The sequence below is a fragment of the Antennarius striatus genome, chromosome 12 (assembly GCF_040054535.1).
Source record: "Antennarius striatus isolate MH-2024 chromosome 12, ASM4005453v1, whole genome shotgun sequence".
Lineage (NCBI taxonomy): Eukaryota > Metazoa > Chordata > Actinopteri > Lophiiformes > Antennariidae > Antennarius > Antennarius striatus.
Window position 1 is genome coordinate 10,264,441 of NC_090787.1, and position 23,429 is coordinate 10,287,869.

The following is a 23,429-nucleotide window of genomic DNA, read 5'->3' on the forward strand; positions in this document are numbered from 1 at the left end:
GATTTTGAGTTGCCACAAAAGACAAACACTTAATGTTAAAATCACTTCTTTTTTTTTATTCATTAAGAAATCATGTTATGAAAATAATGACAACTAACCATATAACAGACAAATGCATCTTTCCACATGTTAAACAACAAAGGTTTGCTTTGGAGGATGTGACGTCTCAGCGACTGAATAACTGCCTTCTCTTTGTGCTTGGAGTGTGCTTCGTCTCACCCTGGAAGTGGCCGTTTCCTGCTGGACTTTCCTACTATAAAAATGACTCCAAGGCTCTCCGTGATCCTTCCCAATGTCCACACATGAGAATAAATTTCAAATATTTTATATTTTTGAAGGAGAGGTTCACACACGCAAGATTCAGTCCTTCCTGTGGTCGTCTCCTCCATCTATTAAAAATTTACACAAAACCTGTACATACTTACAGCAGGCTGGTGCCTGTTTCTGAAGGGATGTGCACATACAAAAAACCAAGCAACATATAGTGACGTGAAACTTTACACATTAAATGATTTAGGGCAGGAGGCTATGGTGTTATAAAATTATGACACTTGCTTCCTATGGTACTTCCAAAAAAAACAAACAAAACAGATTTCAACTCTCATTCAATCTTATGGCACTCAAAATGAGGCTTTATCATTCTGCATTTAAACTACATCACTTACAACTTACATTATTTTACTATAAAACACACGTTCAACACAACAGATAATAGTGACAGACATTGTTAAAAATATATGATGGAGTGAGTGTGTGTTTGTAATGGTTGATGTTGGGATCAAGTATTCATCTAAGATCAAGACTTTGGGTGCAATAAGAGCAGGATTTCTCATTCCTAACCTCAATCTGCATACTCCCACCCTATCCAGCAGCTGGTCAACCTCACCAGATTAAGTTAAACAGGAGCTGGAATAGGAACAGGCATTTGAAAAAAATAAACACTTAAGGCTTAATTCATCATTTGGCACGTTGCTAGTCTCTAACAACGTTACTATTCTTCTGTCTCACGACGTCGGATCATCGGCACTTAACTGTTTCTGCTGTCATTCAAAGCAACAACTTCCATGTCACTCATATTGCATTTTTGTTAACACAAAACAATGACTATATTACACATTTCAGATCCATAAAGGAACAAGATAAGAGTCAAAACACAACATTGTTTCTAAGGTTTCTGTTACTAACACTACAAACCATAGCAGTACTGCTACAAATAATACAAACTTCCCCTCATTAATGCAATAACGTGATTTGAAACAAAACTGGACTCACTTTGGGAACACGACTGCATCTTAAGTGCTGCTCTTGCGGTAGTAACAACAATTTACTTAATAAAGACATTTTCTATGAAACGCTTAAGACTTGCAGTGGGAACAGGAGCCTCTGAGAGCATTATTAGCACTTATTTGAACCAGGGTTGGAGTACAGTCTGTCCTATTCTATGGCACAAGTTTATCACACATACAGCTAACATTCATAATTTTGGGGGGAAAAAAGTCTTTAATGGCACAGTGTAGTTTATAGTTAACCACCTGCTGGACTATTGGGTGTTCTGGGTTTAAGGAGTCAGACGTTACAATACACACAAAACTCTCTTCAACAGAACTAGAATGCCCTTTGAAACTATTTGTTGAGGCAATAAATCAGAAACAGCCATGAGTTCTTTTTCCCTGGACATTCTTTCCATTCTGCTGTGAAGTTACACATCCACATTTCTTTAAGCTCGCTTTCGTCCCGCTGAAGCCATACTGACCCCAAGCCTCTTTCAAAGATGGCGTTTACCATCATGAAGGTGTAACCCACCCCTGTGGCAGAGTCATCACATATTGTAAGCCACATATATGGGATCCAGCTGGTCAGCCAGGAATCCGTCTCTGAGGTGCATTCGTTGTTTCTCCCCTCGGGAGTTGATGGGGATGACGCCGGGGTCGACCACCACCACCACCCCTACAATGAGGTAGTGCTCTTCTAGGACGACGTTAGTGACCAGCGCCACCAGGTCCAGGGCCTCCTGCTCGGATCCCTCCAGCTCCACGACCACGACGAGGAGGTTTGTCCATGTAAACACAGCACTGAAGGGAGGAGGAGGTGAGTGTGAAATTAAAGAGACGAGATAGTAGAAGTGTATTTTGAAAAGGATAAATTGCCCAAATTCTAAATAATCCAAATTAAATTAAGTGGTAACTATAATCTAGTCCTCACCATTCGGCTATGCTCTTGTGAGAACGGATCACAGACGTTTCAATGTCAATTGGGTGATATCTCATTCCCCTTAGTTCCAAAGTCTCGTCAAGAGAACCGACAATGTAGAGGGCATCATGACGCTCTGACACACACAGAGAGAAAGAGACAGGAAATGTGTTCGTTCCTTATGAAAAATGATTTTTTTGGGGCATTTTTGAAAAACATCTTACTCTGCTGCTTTGAAAAAAAAAAAAATATATATATTTTTTTTTAAAAACATCTGTGTAACACATGCCACTGAGTGTTACGATTGATGAGCACTGATGACCCTCACCTCCACTGGCATCAGTCAGTTCAGTGCGCCGCAGGAAGCCCAGGTAGCCCGTCCTCGCCCAGACTGTCTGGGTATCACCGAAGCTCAGCTTGGTGTTGAAGTGGTCAGCATGCAGCGCCTCCTCACCGTACACAGTGTAGTAGCCTGTTGCATTATGGGGACTGCTCACCCACACCTGTCAGATACACATATGATTGTACACGATGTCAGATAAAAGTACAACTGATACAACCAAATCTCCATAGACTCAAGAATAAATGACTTTACTGTAATAAAATTGCTCACACAACAGATTATTATTAAGATAACAACACGACGAGTGCAGATTTTCAGGCTTTCCATTTGAAAAATCTGTGGAGAAACTGGTCGATTCTCTTGCCTCCATTACAGAAATTTGGTGTCTTTTGGACTTGATACACAAGAAATTAGTAAATTGCAGGAGGCAAACTAACCTGACAAGTGAATGTAAAGGTGCTCACTGTGGTTAACAAGTCAGAGGTCTGCTCTGAAAAGTAATTACCTCTCCTAAATGGGAGTCTCCCAAAGGTCCTTTTGTCTCTGTGTTGGCAATGATCACCTTCACTCCAGGAAGGATCTACAAATAATTGAAATAATAATAATTTTATATTTAATTATAACTGATATATTTATTTGACATTTAAAATTAAATATATCAAAAAAAGCGCAACTCTTTCATAGTACAACATCACAGATTGTCTTCTCTCTGTTTAAATAATGCCCTACCTTCCCAGACTCCATTAAAGGCAGGCTGTGTGGCGACCCTCTCTCTACAAGGCGGACCCTGAAAAAGAAGAGGGGACATTGTGAAACCTGGAGCTTATCCGAAATGTTTCTTTCTATTCTTTCTAAATTTAAAAAAGATGACAGACTAATCTTAGCGTTATTTATTTCATAGAATGTATGCAGTAAAATCCTAATCACCTATCATGTCGTAGAGCTCTCATGTCCACATAGACTGTTGTGGGGTCCGGTCCAGCTGTGCCCTGGTGAAAAACCAGCAGAGTGGGAATGAGTGAACAATTTAAATATGACAGACCTAACATTAATGCTGAATATTGTCTGAGTGGAAGGGAAGTGGAAGCTGTTCGTGATACAACTGTTGACAAAGCAGGGGAGGGCAGCCAGAAGCCAATCAGCCAGGCTACAATAGTTAGGGCTTTGGCAAAAGTCACCCAGTTAAATCCATCTGCTCTAATATTGGTAGTAGTTATTTCACACAAGAGGGATGGAAAAAGTTAGAAAAGCTGAGAAATTCTAAATCAGAGTGTATTTCTTTCAAATGTATATTTTTAGTGCAAAAAAATCCCCCACAAATTGAAAAAAAAATTTGTTTAAACTAAAAGTTCATAACTCTAGCACACCTGAATTCTAACTGAAGCATTTCTTAAATAATGCTTCTGGTTGTTAAATATTGATCCTTTCTTGTTCTTGGATTTATCTTCATTATTGGTTTAAGCTAATCACAAAACAATATGGTTTCCATAACTTTTTTTTTTTTCAGCTTAGAGCCAGAGCACAAGCTAGCAATGAGTCGGTGTATGGTCGTCTATGAGACCCAAGACAAACAGTGAGAGCAGGCTTCAGTAAAAATGAGTCAACATGTGGAGCCAAGCAGAGAATTCACCAACCAGGCCTTTTTGGAGCATTTCTGACTCAATCCAGAGTCGGATTAGTCTAATGAATGTAAAACACTTTGTAAATGACACATGTTGGCTCATTCAAAACAACCGAAGAGTCTGGTTTTATAGTGAGGTGTTTACACACCAGAACCGCTGTGCATTCAAGTGTATGAAAACCAGATCAATTTGTATCACACTGTTGAAAACAGATCAAGAATTTGACGCCACACTTACAGGAGAATAAATCCCTCCAAATGCAGCAGGCTAATGTTCATACTGCTAGCTCATGGTGTAATATAGTGCGGCACACATCACATGAAACACGTATGTCTTAAAACAATTGTCAGTAGCTGACACATGAAAAGATACGAGACAGACTCGACTACAATCAATGGCAGTAAAATCAAGTAAAAAGGGAAATGAGAAACAGCAAATTCAGGTTAAGCATGTTTAATTATCATGCAAGACATATGAACACACACACACACACACACACACACACACGCACACGCACACGCACACACACACACACACACACGCACACGGACCCAGCAGCAGCCCAACTGAGCAAACATCAACTCTAAGCCTACAGTTACCTGCTCAGCCAGTTTCCCTAACCTGTTGGGCTGACAAGACATGGCAGGACAGATAAAAATATATGTTTATGTTCACAAACGTGGAAACACACACACACGCGTGCACACACACACACACACACACACACACACACGCACACACACACACACACACACACACACTTTTTAATATAAAATTATGGTTTTGAACTCTGCATGTGTATTAACGTAGCAGGTTGTCGCAGTCCTGATAATGCACAATGTCGCCTCAGTGCAGGCGTGTATTCACATCAAGTGTCCCTTTGGATCACAAAAACAAACACATGGGCTCACAAACAAAATCACAGGAGTTGGTGGAATCAAATTAATCACAAAAAAGACATAAGAAAAATGAGACTGACTGAGAAAAAACTCAGGGGATGATATTTTGTAATCAGTCAATAATCGATCATCTATGAAATGTGAAGCTTTAGACCATGTCCTTACATTCAAATTGTTTTTGAACTTATGTACATGTTTAATTCCATTTAATTTTTTTTTTTTCTAAAATTGAGTTCCAAGATCCAATATTTATCTTTTTTCACTGACTAGATGAAATAAAAATCTTTGGACTTTGTTACCAGTTCATTGGAAATAAAAAGGAAATAAATATTGCTTTTCATCCTAAATGGTAATATCAATAGCAGCAGCTCAAATTGTATTTTTTTTTTTGGGGGGGGGGTACTTCATACAGAACTTTAGATGTCAAAGCTGCATACAATAGTAATCATCATCATCATCATCATCATCATCATCATCATCATCATCATCATCATCATCCTCCACCAGCTTCTTACCTGCAAGCAGATGGCCACGTTCACCCTGCAGCCGAAGGTGGTGCTTACAGCTCGTGGGGACAGCCCCAAGTCCTTGAAGATTTTTGAGAAGGTCTGAGTGAGTGCTATACGGGGCCGCTCCTCTGCAACCACCATGCAGGTACGCACGCAAGACAAGTTCATGTTTCGCAGCTGGAATTAAAAAGTAACACACCAAAACGGACAGAATCAGCAAGTCAGACCTGAGTGGAAACTTAGTATTGTTTCCCAAGTTACAAAAAGCACACACACACACACACACACACACACACACACACACACACACACACACACACACACACACACACACACACACACACACACACACACACACACACACACACACACACACACCGATCTATGTAAGATAAAATTGCTACGTTTTAAAATTAATTTATTACTTTTTATCTAATATCGCAAGGGGTAGGAATTTATTGATTCCCAGATATGACAAAAAACAAATCACAGAGCAGTGGGTGTTTCACTTCTCAATGCTGTGACTGTTTGCAAGGAAACTATTAGATTTCTAGGAATAAAGTATGAACAATATTGTTGTATTTTCAATGATGATGCTCAGAGAGTAAAACTGACCCGTAGTGCTTCCGTCTGTGAACCCAGGCCCTTGGTGCACATTTCCATAACGGAGTATGAGCAGAAGGTGACACGAACTTTGTACTGGCTCACTGCTGTGAGCCACAGGGAGGCATTGCTCTCCAGCTCCAGAGGGGGAACCAGGATTGACTGGTGTCCTGAATACACACTGAAGCACACACATGCAAATAAAGAGGCTGAGTGGGAAAAAAGAGGAAAGAGACTCCACAAGACAAGAACATCCTCTAGCATTGGTCTTCATAATTTCATTTCTGATAAGGTAACACTGATTGACGCGGAGCTGCTGATTTACCTGCACAGACACCACAGAGCGAAGCCCAGGCCACAATACGGGTCCAGACAGATGGCGATCTGTCTGGAAGGGTAGAGCTCACACTGCAGTTTTATGGAGCGGCACAAGGCACTGGTGGCAGCATGAGACATCTGAAGGAGATAATGTGACACAAATGCTCCATCATATTGGATCCAGTCATAAAATTCATCTAGAAGCACTTCTTTTATTTAGTTATTTTGTAATAACAGTTAGTATGACTTTCACATCTCTTTGTTCACAACAGATATAAATATTAAGAATTACAAAAGTCCTGCTGGCATGAATAAAGAACGACGGGTAACTTGGCAGCAGAACAGTTAAACCCTATGAATTCTGGCAACTTACTTTGACTCCTGCTAAGATGCCTGTTGTGGACACACTAAAATCCAGGTAAGCTAACATCTCCGGGGTTGGGGGCTTGTACATCTGGGAACTCTTCTTCCTAGGGAGGTCATCTGGAGGTTGAACACGGGAAAGACGGTTTTGAAAGCGATCATGGAAGTCAGAGATAATTTTTTCCCTTTACTTGATGAAAAATATTTTACCTGTGTCCAGCACCATGGGCCAGCTCTTGATATCCACGGTGGCATTAGCCTCTTTGGATTTTAGCAGCTTTGTTATTGCTTGAGTGGTCAGGATACAAACCGACTTACTGACCTGTAACAGACAGATGCTGCAGTATGACTACAAATATTCCACTGTTCTCAAGTTACCTTTAAAAACAACCAAACTGGTCAAGCAATTCGGTTCTTTTAATTTGTTGTGAGTAATTGTACTACCTGTGCAGAAACAAATAAACAAAATAAAAATTTTGGTGCATAGACTCAGTTACCTCAACAATCATCTTGACAGTGGGCAGTGTTGTTGCCAGGTTCTGGGGGTGTGGAGGTCTGACAGTCACTGGTACGCAGCCAGCATACAGGCAGCCATAGAAGGTGGCAATCAGGTCAATTCCTGCACACAAACGTTGGTAAAATACGCTTCACAGAAACATAATGAGCTTCACTGAGAGCTTCAGGCTCCTCTGGTATGCTATTGGGATTAAACAAGGCTTGAAGTTATAGCTGTGATGACAACAGCACTGCCTCGTTCTAACCTGGGGGGTAGACAAGCGCCACATGGTCGCCGGTGTTGAGGCGTCCCATCAGCGCTGTAGCCACACGCTCCGCCCGTTTGTGCAGTTGGAGACAGGAAGCTGTGCTGGCCACCGTGCCCTGAGGAGCAGAGATAAGAACAGCCTGACATAAATCTACGCTCCCGATTCATTTAACAGATAATAAAGGTTATCAGTTCACCGTTATGATTTCCTGCGATCTGCCCTTGTTGGCCATTTTTTTAAATTACACGATGATGTCAGGAAATACCTTTATTATCTCCATAATAATAGTATAAAAAAACAGTACCTTAGCATTGAGAACAAGGAAGAGAGGATGATCTGGAGTGGCCTGAGCTCTCCACTGCAGCACGTCTTGTATGTACAGGAACTGCAGGGGATAGAGAATTTAAAGTGTAAACACAGCAAACTGTACAATGATGATGACTGTAATGCAAACATAATGCAGGAACGAACACAGCACAAGGTGAGTTTTGAAATGAAGAAATGAAATCTAAAGGTGGAATAACACAACTCCCATGTTTGTTGACAGTAAGTCAGAAATCATATCAGGGATGTGAAAAGAACATGAAGGTCCTGCTTACTGACCTGATCATTGTCCTCTAGCTGTGCCACGTCTCTCCCACTGGCCTGTGCTATCCTTTTGCCTGCCACCAGGTTGCCCACTATCATAGAAGCAGGACCGACCTCTGTCCAGCACAACCACATTCATGTGTCATCATACACAAGAACTTGGGACCAACATTCATATGAACATAAAAATATACATAACAATGAAAGCAATGATAAACTGAGTGAGTTTTTGATGCTCCATTTGTGTCTAAGCCTCCTCCGTTCTGTGACAGCTGTTAGTGTACCTGGTTGTTTCTGCCGTGGCTTTGGTAGGTTGGTCACACATGTGTGAGGACACATGAGAACGTTGCAAGGATGCAAGGCACCTTCCAGAAAGCGCTGTTTGGTCTCAGATATATGGATACCGCCCAGAGGAGCTTTAGGAAGTGTGTTAGCAGGAACCAGAGCCAGGCAGTACACACCAACCTGGTGGATGCTATCTATTGCCTGAAAAGAGACAGGTTTCTCATATCAACAACACAAACGGACATAAATTAGACCACAGACCCGTTATGTTGAAGGGTTCACCTGATAAGTCTTCGCTTGCTGGATTTTTAAGTATAGAGCAGCATGCAACAAAATCAATGACAAAAAACCCCCACAAGTAGAGTATAGTATAATTAACATGACCAAGCAATGAGGGAGCACCTGAAGTACACGGCTCATCCACTGGAAGCTGTCTTCCTCGGTGGAATCTGGCCTCTGCTCGGCCACCACAACAATCCTCTCATCATGCAGCACAGAAACAGAAAACACAGCGATCCTGGAACATAAAACATTTATGCTGGTACAGCCGAACTGGGACAGCTGCTGGTATCTTGTAGAAAATGGTTTGAGCTTTAAAATTCTGTATTTATCTTTTGTAACTTTACCTTCCTCTGTACACAAACTTCATGGGCTCCACTGCCAGCGCCGTAGCAACTACGTCATCAGCATTGTGTCTTCGCCCGCTGACCACCATCAGACCGTCCAGCTTCCCAACGACAAACACAAGGCTGTCCTGGTGGGAGACACAATGCACACACTGCTAGATGAAGAGATGGTGACATTTAGTTAATCCATATACCTGGAATATGATTTTTCTGCTGCTTTTAAAACGTTAAAGCATATTTTTTTCAAATGAACCAGAAACTAAAGACTTCCCTGTGTATTGTACTTTTTTTAAATGCTGTTGACATTGTCCTTGTGGAAATTTTCCACATAATTTAAATCTCTATTGTAATTTCTTTGTCAGATAACTGTGGTCCTGGCAGAAGCCTCAAAGGTAAACCCTGTGCACATTATACTGAAAACATGTGCATGGCTTCTAGTCCTAATTTAATGATTTTTTTTGTAAAGTGACAGTTGGAGGCTGGAGCATGGGCAGGTTCTGTACATAAAAATCATACGAAAAAAAAGAGGCGAAAATCACTGACTGATTATTTACAACAAATTAGGACTGTCTGAAGTTCAAGCAGATATATTCATAAGCTGATAACATGTGCTATAAGAAGTGACATCAATAAGGTCGAACTTACTGGTCCCACAAAGCCCAGCAGTGAGGTCCTGGTAAAGGGTCTGTCACTAATGGGAACCCCAGAAGATAACAGGGGGATGGTCTGCAACAAGACACAACACTTAAAAAAACCACACTGACTATTGAAGTGCCATGAATGTACTACTCCACATTTGTGTTGATAGTTTTTTAATTCTTTATGTCAATATCACAAAGATTAAAAAAAATCTCCTGATAACTTGACAGTATTGTTTCATCCACCAGTTCGTATGTGAATTAAAAAGTGGATGGACGATACACAGAGTATTCTTGATAGTAAGAATTTCAGCATTATGTGACAAGCCTGAACAGCTGCTTGAGTAGAGAAAAACTAACTGGAGATACAAACCTCAAAGACGTTCTTGGTCATGCCTGGCAGGCCATAATAAGCTACGCCAGTGCTGCCTGAGCTCACACAGATCTCTCCAACCTCATCTGTCTGACAGAGGTAGGGTGTTCCCTCCACCCGCACCACACACACCATAGCTGGAGACACAGTGAGGGCATGACAACAGGATGTTAGGAGCAATAAGTCATCCTCTGTGACTACTCATATCCTAACTTTAAACAAGAAGCTCAAGCAGTAATAAGTTAGCTGTTAAGTTCATTCAAATGAAAAAAAATCATCATCAAATCATCTAGAATTGTCTGGGGAAAGACGATGGCATATCTCCAATTTAAGTTCCACAATTGACTCATCATCAGCACTAATGTTGGTGAACTGCTCAGTTCCTGGTGTTCTATACCTCCAGGCATGACCTGTCCCACATCCTGCACCGTGAGGACAGAGAGTTTGTCCTCTGTGTCCACACGTATCACACTGTGGCTCAGCCCACCCATAGACAGCACTGCCTTCCCTGGAGGTGGAATACCCATTTCAGGAGGTCTGAGGAGCAAAGAATTAAAATAACATTCATTATTACAAAAAGCGATGACAGCACAGAAAGACTTGCAGCTAAAGACATCCACAGCTGTCAAAAAATGTCCCTATCACTAAGTCTTCTGAATCTGTTTTGCCTTTCATTGCAAAAAAATTATACAGCAACGTGTCATCAGACACCAGCTCTTCCTTTCTGTATAGAATCCACTGCTTCAAATTGCAGACTTCAGCACACACAGCTTTAGCACATTATCTTCTTTGCAGCAGAGCTGACAGCTTACAAGGACGTAGATATGGATTCATTAGAATATAATGTCCCAGTGAATCTGGGAAACAGACTCTGGATCCATTACAAACATTTTACTCTTTAAATACTCAAAAAAAAAAAAGAGAGAAAAAAGGCTTGTTTTAAAAATTGAGCCACTGTGCCAACATAGAGAATGTGTTTTTTTTATCAGTTTGTCAACCTAATTCTTCAACATTAACAATCAGAGGAAAGAAAGATAATTATCCTTCCTCTCTCTGCAGGATCACAGTCGTTTAACGCTGTGGCCGGATGCCTCTGTTGGAAGAAGATGCAGTAACGGCAGCTCACCTGCGGATGGCGACAGTCATAGCTTCTGAAGAACTGGCACATGGACAGATCACCTCAGGTCGAAGCCCACGTGCCTGAAACACGTTGAGGAAAGCATCGCAGGAGGATATCGACCCTGTTGAAATAAACACACACACACACACACACACACACACACACACACACACACACACACCCAGTTAGACACACAAGAAACACAATCAGAGGATAAAAACTTAATCAATTTAAAATTTCTCGTTTCTTCAGGGTGTTTATGAGGGATTTAAACCTGGATATGGACTCACATGGGTTAGCGCCGTCAGCCACAATGAGCATCCGTAAGGAGCTCAGGCTGATGTCCCTCTGGTCTCTTTGGGCCAACAGAGACCAGTGCATGTCCCTTGACTTCAACACCGCAACCCGTGCTGTGCAGGAGATGGAGAGACAAAAGAATCGTCCAGTCTACACCTCGGTCGTTCATCATGACAGCTGATCAGAAAATCTGACAGCAAAACTCAGACCAGTGAGGAGATGATGTTATTCAGCTCTGCAGACCTCCTGTCCTCAACCTGGGCTAGTTCAATCGTACTTAAAGTCCATAAACTATTGCTTTAACACAGCTGCTCCTGCTATATAAAGAAATTGACTTACTTTGGAAACCAAACAGACGATAACAGAAAAAAAATTAGGACAAGAAAAGATGTTGAGTAAAGTGTTATTTTACCATCAAGCAAGCTAAAAAATTTAATTTTGCTCCTAAAATGTTATTGTGAAAGACCACTTCAGATCACTACACTCAGTTTGTACAAAAACACATGTCATTTAAATAAAGTTAAGTTAACCCGGGCTGAATCCCTTTTGTAGAGATTAGGAGACTTCCCGCAGAGTATTGTTGAAAAATGATGCTGTCAAAGAGGAGTGACGATCACCTTTGTATGTGTGAACCTTCTGTATCCAGGAGAGTGGGTTGACTTTCATCAGGGAGTATGGAATACTGATCACATGCATCCGATTCATGACACTCTGCCATGGAGAAGAGACATCAAACATCAAATCAGCACCAAAATATGTAAGTGATGTATTAGAACTACGACGTCCACTAAACACACTGCGAGTCACGACAAGACTTTCCACTTGCTGTTTAAAATACAAATGCAGGCATGTTTGTGTTATTTCACAACTGCAACAGTAGGTCGCACATAAGCCTTATGTAAAACCGATGACGTGTGTGAAATTGTTTGTTAAAGATGGCTTGTAAAACAGATTCAGTAATAATTCAAGACATTTTTCCCCATTAGGACTATCATTACATTATTTTGAATATTTCATTATTTCGAATGTATTTACGTATTGATAAAGTTCTTACAGGGCAGAAATCAGTCAGATAAATTACATTAAGATGGATCTTTTCTAATTCTGAATACAAATCCCATCTATTAGCTTGACCAGTGGGTTCAAGAACACTCACAGTAAGGACACCATGCCACAAACCAGCATCTCTCTTGAAATCCAGGACATTGGTTATCGTCTCAGCTGTAAATTATAAAAAGAGTTTTGCAAACATCAAAGAGCAAAAAAAATTCATTTTACTATTTGTTTCAATCATGCATTACCTTATTACTTTTAAAAGAAAATGCATCATTGCACCAGAAACAGACAAGGAGAGTTTCAAAGAAAAGGAAAGTTGATGTTACTTTAAATATTGAAATAGATGAATGGGTTCTGTTTCTGGTGTATCCTGCAGCAGGATATAAATAAAACTGCAAAACCAGACTGCAGCGTTAAAAAAATCAGTAGGAGCTGGTCAAATAAGGATGCCACCCTTTGAGTCACAGAGCAACACATATACAATTTTATTTCTAACATCATGCTAGTAGTAATAATAAATAAGAAAAATAGTTAATATTTGTGGATTTCAAATTATAGAATGCACCAAAATATGATGTGCAACATATCTGATTTTCCTGTCAGTGATCTGCCTGTCTGTTTATAAAAATCAGCTCTGGGGCAACAAAAATACACACAGCAGGACGGAAAATGAAGCTGATTTAAGATATAAAAATAGACATTAAAATCATTCAATTAGAATTCTCATGTCAAGTACCAGAGGGGCAATGATTTTATCACCCTAATTCAAGTCCGGATTGAGCTAATTTGGGACTGTTCATTTTAGGCACTATATTTATGATAACAAAATGCAGCCCTCCTGTGTGAAAGAAAGGGCCCACAGACATCACAGCAATCTGAAAATTAGTGGTAATTATTTAACTACAACACAGAAATGGGCTTCTGATAGCTTTGGATCGCTCTGTGACATAAAAATGAAGTTAAACTGTGAAAACATGAAGTGTGAAACTACTTGAGATGTAAATGCACAGTGTCTTCCTCACCTTCAGTGTAGCCGCAGGCCTGTGTCAGGGCATGGCAGTGAGTCAGCATGGCTGAGTGGGACACTGTGATTCCCATAGTGCTTCCTTCTTTGCTGGTTTTATACTGGAAGAGAGAAACAGAAAAGAAGTTTAAAAAAAAATCCAAAAACCGTGACATGTAGTTTATAATTATTAGTCTCTTAAAACATTGCAAATGATGACTAAATTATTATAAAACAAGTTTTGTCAGTTTCATTGCTATCATCTATAACACCATACTTGCCTCTATGTAGGCTATGTCATCACTAGCTTCCCGTACTGGAGGATGCCAGTCTTTCGGAGGCTTGACAACATGTTTTCCATCTGTTACAAACCACAGTAACCGCGGCCAGCCTGCAGAGACCGACATGGGAATTCAGTTTTAACCAGATGAAACTATTCAGACGGTTCAATTGACAATAAAACAGGCCATACCTTTAAAAGTGGCTACCTCCCCTGTTTGTGCTTTGGGCAAACCTTTTTGACAAGCATCTGTGGTCAGTGCCAACGTAACGCCACAGCTGCCCAACAGAAAACCAATCTGTTGACTTCCAGCGTCCTGGGAAGCATAAAAAAAACATTCATTGTCTCGATCTGGTTTGGTCACACAACAATCCACTTCTGAGGGAATGTTGGAGTTGTAACACAGAGGGATTAAAGGATTGAAAAAAACTTTATATATATATATATATATATATATATTTATATATATATATATATATATATATATATATATATATATATATATATATATATATATATATATATATATATATATATATATATATATATATATATATATGTACATTTAAGCAAAGAGTGAAGGTTAGTCTCTTATTAAAAACTCAACCACTGAGCATCAAAGACCATGATAACTGGAATGAAGTCCAAGATTTGGCACATGCTTAATAATATTTGGTTGGATGTGAGAATTATCTTAGCGCTTAACCCATGCTGCTCAACCCCTGCTGTGCAGATGTGAGGACGAAAAGAGAAATAAGTATTCAAAGTAAAATGATAAAATGTCAATTGGCAGAGAATGAGTTTCTGACTCTAGGGAGCAGCTGGTCTGTGATGTTATGTTTTGAGTGGAATTAGACATCATTTCACCTCACTCGAATCCCATTAAGTATAGCACAGTGTCTGCAAACCACATGCTTGTAAATAATGATGAAGAACAGGCATTAATATTCAGGCTGTGTAACTAATGGGATAAATTTGGATCGGCCTGAGATGATAGATGTGTAGAAAACTGCAATAAGTTGCCAAACTGTAATTAGGGCAATTTATAGATAATGCAGCTGTTGAAGTTGTAAAGACAACACGATAATCATTTTGTTTTTGTATTAATAAAAATGTATTATCCAAAATATCTTTGCAGTGCATATCTACAATTTTTTAAGGACTAAATGTCCAGCAGGGGTCACTACGTGTCCTCATTTCTCTTGTAGATAAAATAAGTGCCCATACGTACTCAGTAGGTTGTATTTGCCTTTACCTTTCTGGTCAGCGGCACTTCAATGGGAACAGGGACCAACTCCGCCAGGAGGCAGCCATAGAAGGCCACCATGAACATCACCGGGTCATTGTTGGGGAAAACAAGTGCGACCTGCAGGTGTGTCATGATACATCATAGTATGGTGTGTTACTCAGATATTCCTCTACGAAAAGCATGGAATAGAATAATGCAGTACTCTGGTTCAAGTTTGAACATCTTTCACCGTTAGTCACTGCTAATACTGTTGAAGAAATGTAACTTGATTCTGCTGTTGTACTTCCAGCAGGGAATGTAACACACAACAAACCATCAAAGAACACTTTATGTCTTACTCTGTCTCCAGGCATGAGCAAAGGCTCATTTCTGGTGCTCAGCTTGTTTAGAAGAGTGTAGGCCAGTTTCTGACTCCGGGTCCATAGTTTACCTACATGGGTGAAAGTTTTTAGTCAAACTTTATCATTTGATTCAATAAACCCTTACTCTCAAATGTACATGCAAAGAGACAAAACTGAGAATATCAACAGTTTACAAAATGCATTTGGATACAGGTAGAGATATTTGACTTTGCAATGTTTTTAGCACATAATGAAAGGCAAGCAGTGATGTGCGGTCATTCATCTCCAGCATGGTACATACCGTAGGTGAGTGTGTAGACAGGCTTTCCAGCATTGTCGAGTGCTGTTAGACAGGGACTCTTGGGCTGAGTTGTGCCCCATCGTTGTAAGGCTGCTGGTAATGAAGGAGGCCACTTGTTGACTGCCTCAAGATGTTCACCTTCCAGGGTGCTCATCTGTTGGCCCTCTGGCTTTGGCTGGTTGGGATCCGGTTCCTGAACTAAAAACACGAGACAGGAGTATCTTCACTAGACTGAATCAATCACAATATAAAGAAAAAAAAAATTCCAATCTGTGGATTACTGCTTTCATCCGGGCTCCAAATTCTCTTTTAGTACAAGTCAGGTCAATAAAAATGTTGAGATTGAAAAAATGATGAGATGAGTGAAGCTTTGGGGTTACACCTTTCAAAAGGTGAGTTTAGCCTGTTCTTACTGGTCTTATTTGACATCGAGCACCCTGCTCCCTCCTTAACTACCATCTCTTCATCATGAGTCTCCTCTCACACTCTACTGAACTCTCCGATATGTGGAATCCGAAGCTGTTTAACTGAGTTGCCAAGAAGTCCCCGCCTATGAGGAACAGACCACGTAAAAACCTGCTGCCAACTCAGTTCTGCATATTTTGTTGCTCACACTAAGTCGATTCCTGATATACGCCATGCCACACTAAGTTTGCCAAAGTCAGACATGCTTCAGAATCACCAGCTGATGCAGCATTATTCTTGCTGCTTTGTTGTTTTTACAATGTTTTTTCAGCCTGGCAGTGTACCACCCATAACCTACAATGAGCTGATTGGAATAGAGGAAATGGTTATCCAGGGCTGGTCCACTGTGAGCATGTTTCTTGACACAGTATCCCCTTACCACACCCTAAGAGCACCTGATGGTCTTCACACAGGCGAAGCAGCAGCTACTAATCTAAAAGATTTTTTTTATTTGTGTGGTGCTGTGAGGTCATTGTGACAAACAGTTAACAAATAACCAACACTGAAGCTGGAAAATGCCCTCAAACTTACAAACACACCTTAAAGCGGAAGAGGATGTCACACCAAACAACCCTAAACTGATGAAATCAACAATGAGTATACTGATGTGCCGATTCAATAAAAGCAATTTAATTATTTTCAGGCCAGCTTACCATCCAAAAGCTCCTCAAAGTCATCAACAAAGAACTCTCTCAGTGGTGGTCGCTTTGGTCTCTTCAGAGTATTGAGCAACTGCTGGATTTTGGAGGAGACACGACTGTTGACTGGAACACCTGAGGAGATGACAAAATATGACGGATATGGAGTACATAAACAAGCCAAAAGAAGCATGAATACAAAAGATTGATTGATGAAATAAGGAGTGGGATGGATGAGGGGAGACCAAACAAGAAATCAGGTCAACATAAAGCATTAAGGTCTTCATAGAGGTCAGAGGTCACCCACACCACACCCACACTCTACCGTCACCTGGAGGTCAAAATTTACAGTCCTTAAGTAACCCCAGAATTAGCGTAAAACTCCACAACCTAAATACATCTGAAATGAAGAGCCTCCTTGTCTGCTGCCTAGCAACACAGACATAGTCTCTGTGATAACAGATTCAAGAGGTGTCTCAGATGTGCCTGTTTCACTTATTTTCTGCCAAATGCATATTTGTGAGAGGCTAAAATCAATCAAAACATCAAATTCAAGTCAGAAATTGTCTGAGTCACTTTGACAATTATGTTAAAATTTTTGAACCAGAACGTAGTACAATAGAAAACATAATCACAAAGACGTGGACTTCTATAAAAACAGTAAGATCGTGAATGTTGGAGCAGAGCAGGAGAGAATAAGGACGACTAAGCATGAAAGAAGAGAGGGTGTCCGGTTGAATCTCCTTCATATTTTGGATGGTGAAGGCTATAATCATCACCAAACGCTTCTTCCATATGAATTCATACTTCGTTTGGGAGGGTTGGTCTGTGTCAGACATTCCACATAGCCATAGGAGATGAAGGCCACAGCTGCACGCAGCCAGTCTGATCTATCAGACTATAATAAGCCTGGCTCGCACAGACACTTCATGTAGGGACAGATGTACCGGGGGTAGATGTGTGGGGGTCAGCACTGCAACTGATGGGCCAATTAGAAAGCTCCAGACAGACAGAAAAACATCTGAGGACCCTGAACCCCACCCACCCAAGGGTCTCAATCACCGATTTCACAGACAACCAGGATCCACCTGTGATCAAGTTTATAATTGACCTACTTAAATAATTTTATCCCTTTACAATATAAGTCATTCTAGGAAACAGTAGCTCCAGTTTAACTTCAAACATTCCACATAAGCAACTGTATATACCAAAAAAATAAAAATACAAAAACAGACACGAGAAACGATGGAGCTAAGGTTGATGATGTTAACAAATCCAAAGTGAAGAACAGAACCAACAACACAACTGTTCCTGTTCAAGACTATTTTTCTTTCAAAACAGTTCAGCTTCCAATAAATGACTGGACAGAATAGTGTTTATTACACATGACATTATAAGCAATGTATTAATTAATAAACATTTCACTTGCTGACAGGTATTTATAGCACCACAACATTGTATTTGGGATTGGGCCAAAATAAAACGAGTGACATATATTTTTTCCTTAAGATAGCACATGCCACTATTTTTTCTTCTTTTTTTTAGAGAATAGTTCTCGGACAACAATAGAGCTCTGCAGTCGAATACATTATATAAGGCTTTCATTAGACCAATACTTGTATTACCATCATCAATTACTGATTTTACAAATATACCACATAAAGAAACCAAAAATACAGAGCCAGTATATGAGTACAGATATATCTGGCATGTTTCCACACCAAATGAATGTTTTTTGTAAAATGGAAATGAGATGCTGGATGTCTGTCAATAAAGATTCCACTATTTAGCTCCAGGCTTTTGTTAAAGAATGTAGTAAGAAGCTAAACCGATAAGTCTCAGTGTCTCGGTATGAACACATAAAACCAGTATGTCAACACGCAAGTTATTATAGAGCAGTTAAACCAGACATAACATGATCAATTTGAAGCACATTTAAGTTAGACATGGACTGACGTTGCTGTGAAAACTCGTAACGACAAAATCAGGTTTACAAAATGACTGAATTCACTGAGGCTTCGCGAGTTTTTTGGGGGGAAAAAACCCCCACAGTTTGGACAAGAGCGAGACCTGACAGCAGAGGTGAGGGCAGCTACACAAACATCCACAAACACAAATGCACACACAGCAGAGTGCACATATAGCTGAGTTTTAATAACTGTTATAAATACCATCCATTAAACTGAGGGATCCTTCACTTCTCCATTCACAGCCTGGAGAAAAGACATATGAGGATGTCAATGAAACAGTCCTGTAATATATATATGTGTGTGTGTAAATGTGTGAAAGTGTGACAGAGAACCTCACAGCAGGTGAGAGGATGCACACTGTTGTTGTTGTACCATAGAAATAAAGACAGACTTTTGGCTGTTATTTTTGTGTATTTTGATAAATCATGTGGGGAAACTTGCGTCAGAAGTTTTAATGTGAAACTTTCTGTTTAACTCAAAACAAAAATATAAAATTAGAAGCTAGGTGGGCTTAGCATGTTTTAGCACTGCAAACTGAGTGGATGCACGCATTTCTAATGACTGAGGATGGATTACCAGGAAGGGAAAGAGCTCTGCTGAAGCTATGATCTAATTTTCTAGATGTTTAAATGTGTTAGAAGCTCTGATGGCGAATATGAAGACAGCTACATGAAGACTGGTCATACTGTAACACATCTAAATGCTTCATGTTTTTCCCAAAAGCCAGACCCCAGTTGTGACACTTTCTGTTGCTTTAAAGACTCAAGATTAAACATTTTACTTTATATTAGCGTCACCAATATGAAAGGAGAAAAATGTTAGCTATTTTAAATGGGGTTAGAGAGGTACAGAGTTACACTGGGACCACAGGAGGGTCAGTCAGCAGCTTGTGGCAGTCTGACAGGCAGACTGATTAAAGACAGGACAGAGGGACAAACGGCGGGGGACAAAGAGAGAGGGAGGCGATGGTTTCTGTGTGCGTGTATGAACAGGAAACTCACCATCTGCAGTCTCCATGACGCTGGTGTGGTGGTTGTAGCCCCTGGAAACACCTCGCACCGAGGCCACCTGGGGACGCTCCGCAAGATGCGAAGAGCGCTCCAACAACCCCGTCACATCAGGGGGTGCTGAGTGGTTATCTGTCATGAGTGGGGTGTCAGGGGTTAAAGGTCATACCAAGACCTAATTTGGGTTATCCTTACTAAATAATGATCTATGTCAAGGGCTTGCAGACAAATTGCTGTGAGCCCCACAGCATTTTTTAGCCTTTAACTATGGTGGAGTATATGTCATATTTAACGTGCCTTCTTAAATGGTAATGAATGAATTTATTTGTTTAGCAGATACATCCCCTTCAGTGAGTAATGTACCCACACAAGATGTCAGTGAATTAGCCTTCATTTGCAATCTAATGCACCACATCTGCAAGATATTTTACATTTACAAATGATACCGTGTGATGTTTTTGTTGAAACTGCCACACGAGGTATTAATTTAAATACTGTAAATATATTGAAGTCATTAGTCATAGCTACTGTCTGAATTACCAAAGAGGTCCACAATTTTGGAATTTGTCCCATATTAGAAAGAAAATTCAGCCAGCATTTGCAACATGGGCTTCTTTATAATCTGTGTGACCATGGCACACCGTTATAATATTCAGTCTACTTAAAGTGCTTGTTTTTGACACTAATGTGTTTGTTAGATTGTTAATTTAAGCATTGATATAAAAGAAAGGATCCACACAGCGTTAGAACAGACTACTTTTATAGAAATGTATTTTTTTTCATCTAAATCGGATAAGTAAAAGTCATTGACACCATTTGTCCACCATTCCAATAATCACCAACTCTGGATTTGACCAAAAATAGGCTCGATCAATGACGTTATATGTGAAAATATTCTTCTCAGCTGATTCTCTGATGTCCCAATTTCATCTCTTTTACCATACAATGATTTACTTTGACTTAACTTCCTTTCTGAGAGCTGTAATTAATGAACCAAGACAAGTTTTATTTATTGTTATACTTTAGTATAAAAAGTCTACCTCTGTATAGCTCCTTCCCTTCAAGGTAGTTTAATTTGAACATGTTAGTGGCAAAACAAGCACTTTCATCAACTAAAGTTCATAATGCATAATAGATCAGAAGGATATAACACTGAAACCCAGTTAACAACCTGCCAGCCGCAGTGATCTCACTCTGTCCTGGTCTAACTTCAAAAATATTTCTTCCAATTACTCCCTTAGTGGTGATGTTGTTCCTATATGATGTCAGTAGATGGTTGTCTATTTCTGAAGTGAGGAACAGAGGGGATCTGAGTTCTAGGGGTCAACAAATAGGGTAATATGAAAGATTTATTTACAGCTCCAGACAGCATCACTGTTGCTACGGAATGACAGCAACCTTGAGCAGAGACAAACTGGACAGAAATCAGACAGCTCCATCCTAATACGATATCGCTCTGCTAACAACAGACACACACGGAGATGGATGGACATAAATCTCCTGAATCTCATTAACTTACTTGTACCACTGGGATGGCAGAGCAGAATGGGAAGCTTTGACAGGGAAGATGTTACAAAGTCTTTTACATAATGTGAAGGCAATGAGATGGTAGACAGAGATGACCAATTATAGAGCCATGAATTAAAAGTCACTGGTTCCTTTTTCCTTCCTGACCAAGCAATTTTAAGCATCTAGAAGGAGATATTACCTTGGCTCTAGCAAATTTACAAAAACATCTCTGGCTGTCTGTAATTGAGCAAACACACGACAGCTTTTTTCTGATCATGCAAAAAATTGGATTGACCGGCAATAATAGAATGCACCAAACAACTGCTGATATCAGCAAGTGCAAGACAAAGGGAAGTTTAACAAAATCTGTCTGCAAAACATGAGAGACCTAAAACCCTCATTGTCCATATGGAAATGTAATTATTATGTTTCTTCCTTATTTGTCTTGGAAATGTTATCTCATTCTCATCCTAGTTCTATTATACCCTCATACTTCAGCGCACAAACACCATTAGAATTTTTTTTTTAGATTTCTCTGAATAGAATGTAAATGATGAATGTTGGGCAAAAAACAAGAGAGGGACAAGAACAAAAAGGGATAAGAAAGCACTGATAGACCAACCCATATGTAAAGCCCTGCCAGACTGTGTGTGTGTGTGTGTGTGTGTGTGTGTGTGTGTGTGTGTGTGTGTGTGTGTGTGTGTGTGTGTGTGTGTGTGTGTGTGTGTGTGTGTGTGTGTGTGTGTGTGTGTGTGTGTGTGTGTGTGTGTGTGTGTGTCACTGACCTATCTGAGTGTGTGCCATCAGATCTGCCAGTGCTGTAGCTGCAGCATTAGCATTGAGGGCTGCTAGGGCAGTGTTGGTGACGGATCTCCCTCCTGGGTGGGACGACGTGGATGATGCAGAAGATGAGGTGGATGAGCCCTGAATGACACGGTTAAACCAGTGTTCAACGGTCGGGTGGCCGTGCCCCTGGTAGGGCGTGGAGGTGGTCAGACGTCCCTGCCGGCGCAGCGAGCCTTCGTCTTCTGATGCTGAGGAGGTGTCTGTTTTTGATAGGCAAACACAGGGCAGAGTCATAACAGTTGCCAAAGAGGTAGGACAAACTGTGTTGATACCAGGAAGACAACCAAGACAGTCACACTGGAAGTGACGGACAGCAGGAATTAGATTTTATGCTGTTAACATATTTTACTTAAACATAATGCACATGTATTCCTTCACAGGAATATATAAAAATAATGATGATGGATTTGAGGAAAACACACATAAAAGTTACATCTAATACTGAAAGCAGAATAATACTTTACTAACTATGGTGTATGCTGATTTCATCATGACCTGGTCGAGAACCCAGGCACTGATGAATTTTATTGCGTGTCCCGTGAGGTAACTGAGAAGTTGATCTCAGCAAAAATAGCCCAACAGAAAAGAACTTCAAAGAAAGGCAAAGATCATTCAAAATGAACACTTTCCACTTCATTAGCCAAGCTCTCAGAAAGGTCTGTTCTTTTGACATCATCGTTGAAGTTCAGCAAGATCCTTCAGAGAACGGATTGTAACAAAAACACTTAACAGGCTTGGGCATCATCTGCTTGATAAAATGAAATGCTCAGTTCCTGCAGTGTAAAAAAACCTGTTCACGAGTCTCAGAATATTAAGTCTTGAAGCATACTTAACAAAATAAAGCCTTATTAATATGGAAATCCAATCCCAAATTCACTGAGAGGATAAGAGAGAGACATTTTGAGAAGAGATTAAGCTTGGGTGTGTGATCAGCATGTGCCAGATGATGTTTCTAAACTAATGAGTCTTCATGTAATTAATCTGCCTCTTAATCGCTCACAGTATGAAGCTACAAATAAAGCCCACTGATTGAGAAACTATTAAAATGACTGTTACCTTCCTTAAATTTTCTTGCAGCCTTGACAAGAATGTCAGCAGCAGGAGGAATGAGAACGATTGATCAGAACAAGCTAAAATTTAATGTCTGTACATGCAGCAGACTCATGGGGTTATCTTGCATTTATGATTCTGTTTGTTATTCCTCTGTCTCTATGTGATCTGTCTAC

The 23,429-nt window shown here is 40.2% G+C and overlaps 1 protein-coding gene across 6 annotated transcripts in view; it reads right to left on the reverse strand.

The window, feature by feature from the left end:
* Positions 1 to 35: 35 nt before the first annotated feature.
* The window catches only part of dip2a (disco-interacting protein 2 homolog A), a 71,807-nt gene continuing 48,413 nt past the window's right edge, over positions 36 to 23,429 (reverse strand). For 2 of the 6 annotated variants that reach the window (XM_068328808.1, XM_068328814.1), the window contains exons 5-40: positions 22,143 to 22,403; positions 19,843 to 19,980; positions 19,043 to 19,084; positions 16,887 to 17,006; positions 15,769 to 15,966; positions 15,465 to 15,556; positions 15,133 to 15,243; positions 14,070 to 14,193; positions 13,879 to 13,988; positions 13,617 to 13,719; positions 12,695 to 12,759; positions 12,156 to 12,249; positions 11,532 to 11,651; positions 11,248 to 11,362; positions 10,519 to 10,658; positions 10,122 to 10,258; positions 9,756 to 9,836; positions 9,111 to 9,238; positions 8,887 to 9,001; positions 8,484 to 8,685; positions 8,215 to 8,315; positions 7,916 to 7,996; positions 7,609 to 7,726; positions 7,345 to 7,466; positions 7,058 to 7,169; positions 6,858 to 6,967; positions 6,492 to 6,622; positions 6,179 to 6,347; positions 5,570 to 5,740; positions 4,755 to 4,784; positions 3,461 to 3,522; positions 3,263 to 3,320; positions 3,039 to 3,113; positions 2,519 to 2,693; positions 2,203 to 2,326; positions 36 to 2,072 (exon numbers count right to left, since the gene is read on the reverse strand). In XM_068328808.1, the coding sequence (XP_068184909.1) occupies positions 1,820 to 2,072; positions 2,203 to 2,326; positions 2,519 to 2,693; positions 3,039 to 3,113; positions 3,263 to 3,320; positions 3,461 to 3,522; positions 4,755 to 4,784; positions 5,570 to 5,740; positions 6,179 to 6,347; positions 6,492 to 6,622; positions 6,858 to 6,967; positions 7,058 to 7,169; positions 7,345 to 7,466; positions 7,609 to 7,726; positions 7,916 to 7,996; positions 8,215 to 8,315; positions 8,484 to 8,685; positions 8,887 to 9,001; positions 9,111 to 9,238; positions 9,756 to 9,836; positions 10,122 to 10,258; positions 10,519 to 10,658; positions 11,248 to 11,362; positions 11,532 to 11,651; positions 12,156 to 12,249; positions 12,695 to 12,759; positions 13,617 to 13,719; positions 13,879 to 13,988; positions 14,070 to 14,193; positions 15,133 to 15,243; positions 15,465 to 15,556; positions 15,769 to 15,966; positions 16,887 to 17,006; positions 19,043 to 19,084; positions 19,843 to 19,980; positions 22,143 to 22,403 (4,388 nt within the window). In that variant the 3' untranslated portion in view covers positions 36 to 1,819. The remainder of the gene's footprint in view (positions 2,073 to 2,202; positions 2,327 to 2,518; positions 2,694 to 3,038; positions 3,114 to 3,262; positions 3,321 to 3,460; positions 3,523 to 4,754; positions 4,785 to 5,569; positions 5,741 to 6,178; positions 6,348 to 6,491; positions 6,623 to 6,857; positions 6,968 to 7,057; positions 7,170 to 7,344; positions 7,467 to 7,608; positions 7,727 to 7,915; positions 7,997 to 8,214; positions 8,316 to 8,483; positions 8,686 to 8,886; positions 9,002 to 9,110; positions 9,239 to 9,755; positions 9,837 to 10,121; positions 10,259 to 10,518; positions 10,659 to 11,247; positions 11,363 to 11,531; positions 11,652 to 12,155; positions 12,250 to 12,694; positions 12,760 to 13,616; positions 13,720 to 13,878; positions 13,989 to 14,069; positions 14,194 to 15,132; positions 15,244 to 15,464; positions 15,557 to 15,768; positions 15,967 to 16,886; positions 17,007 to 19,042; positions 19,085 to 19,842; positions 19,981 to 22,142; positions 22,404 to 23,429) is intronic. The other 4 variants (XM_068328810.1, XM_068328809.1, XM_068328813.1 and 1 more) reach the window with 4 other exon arrangements.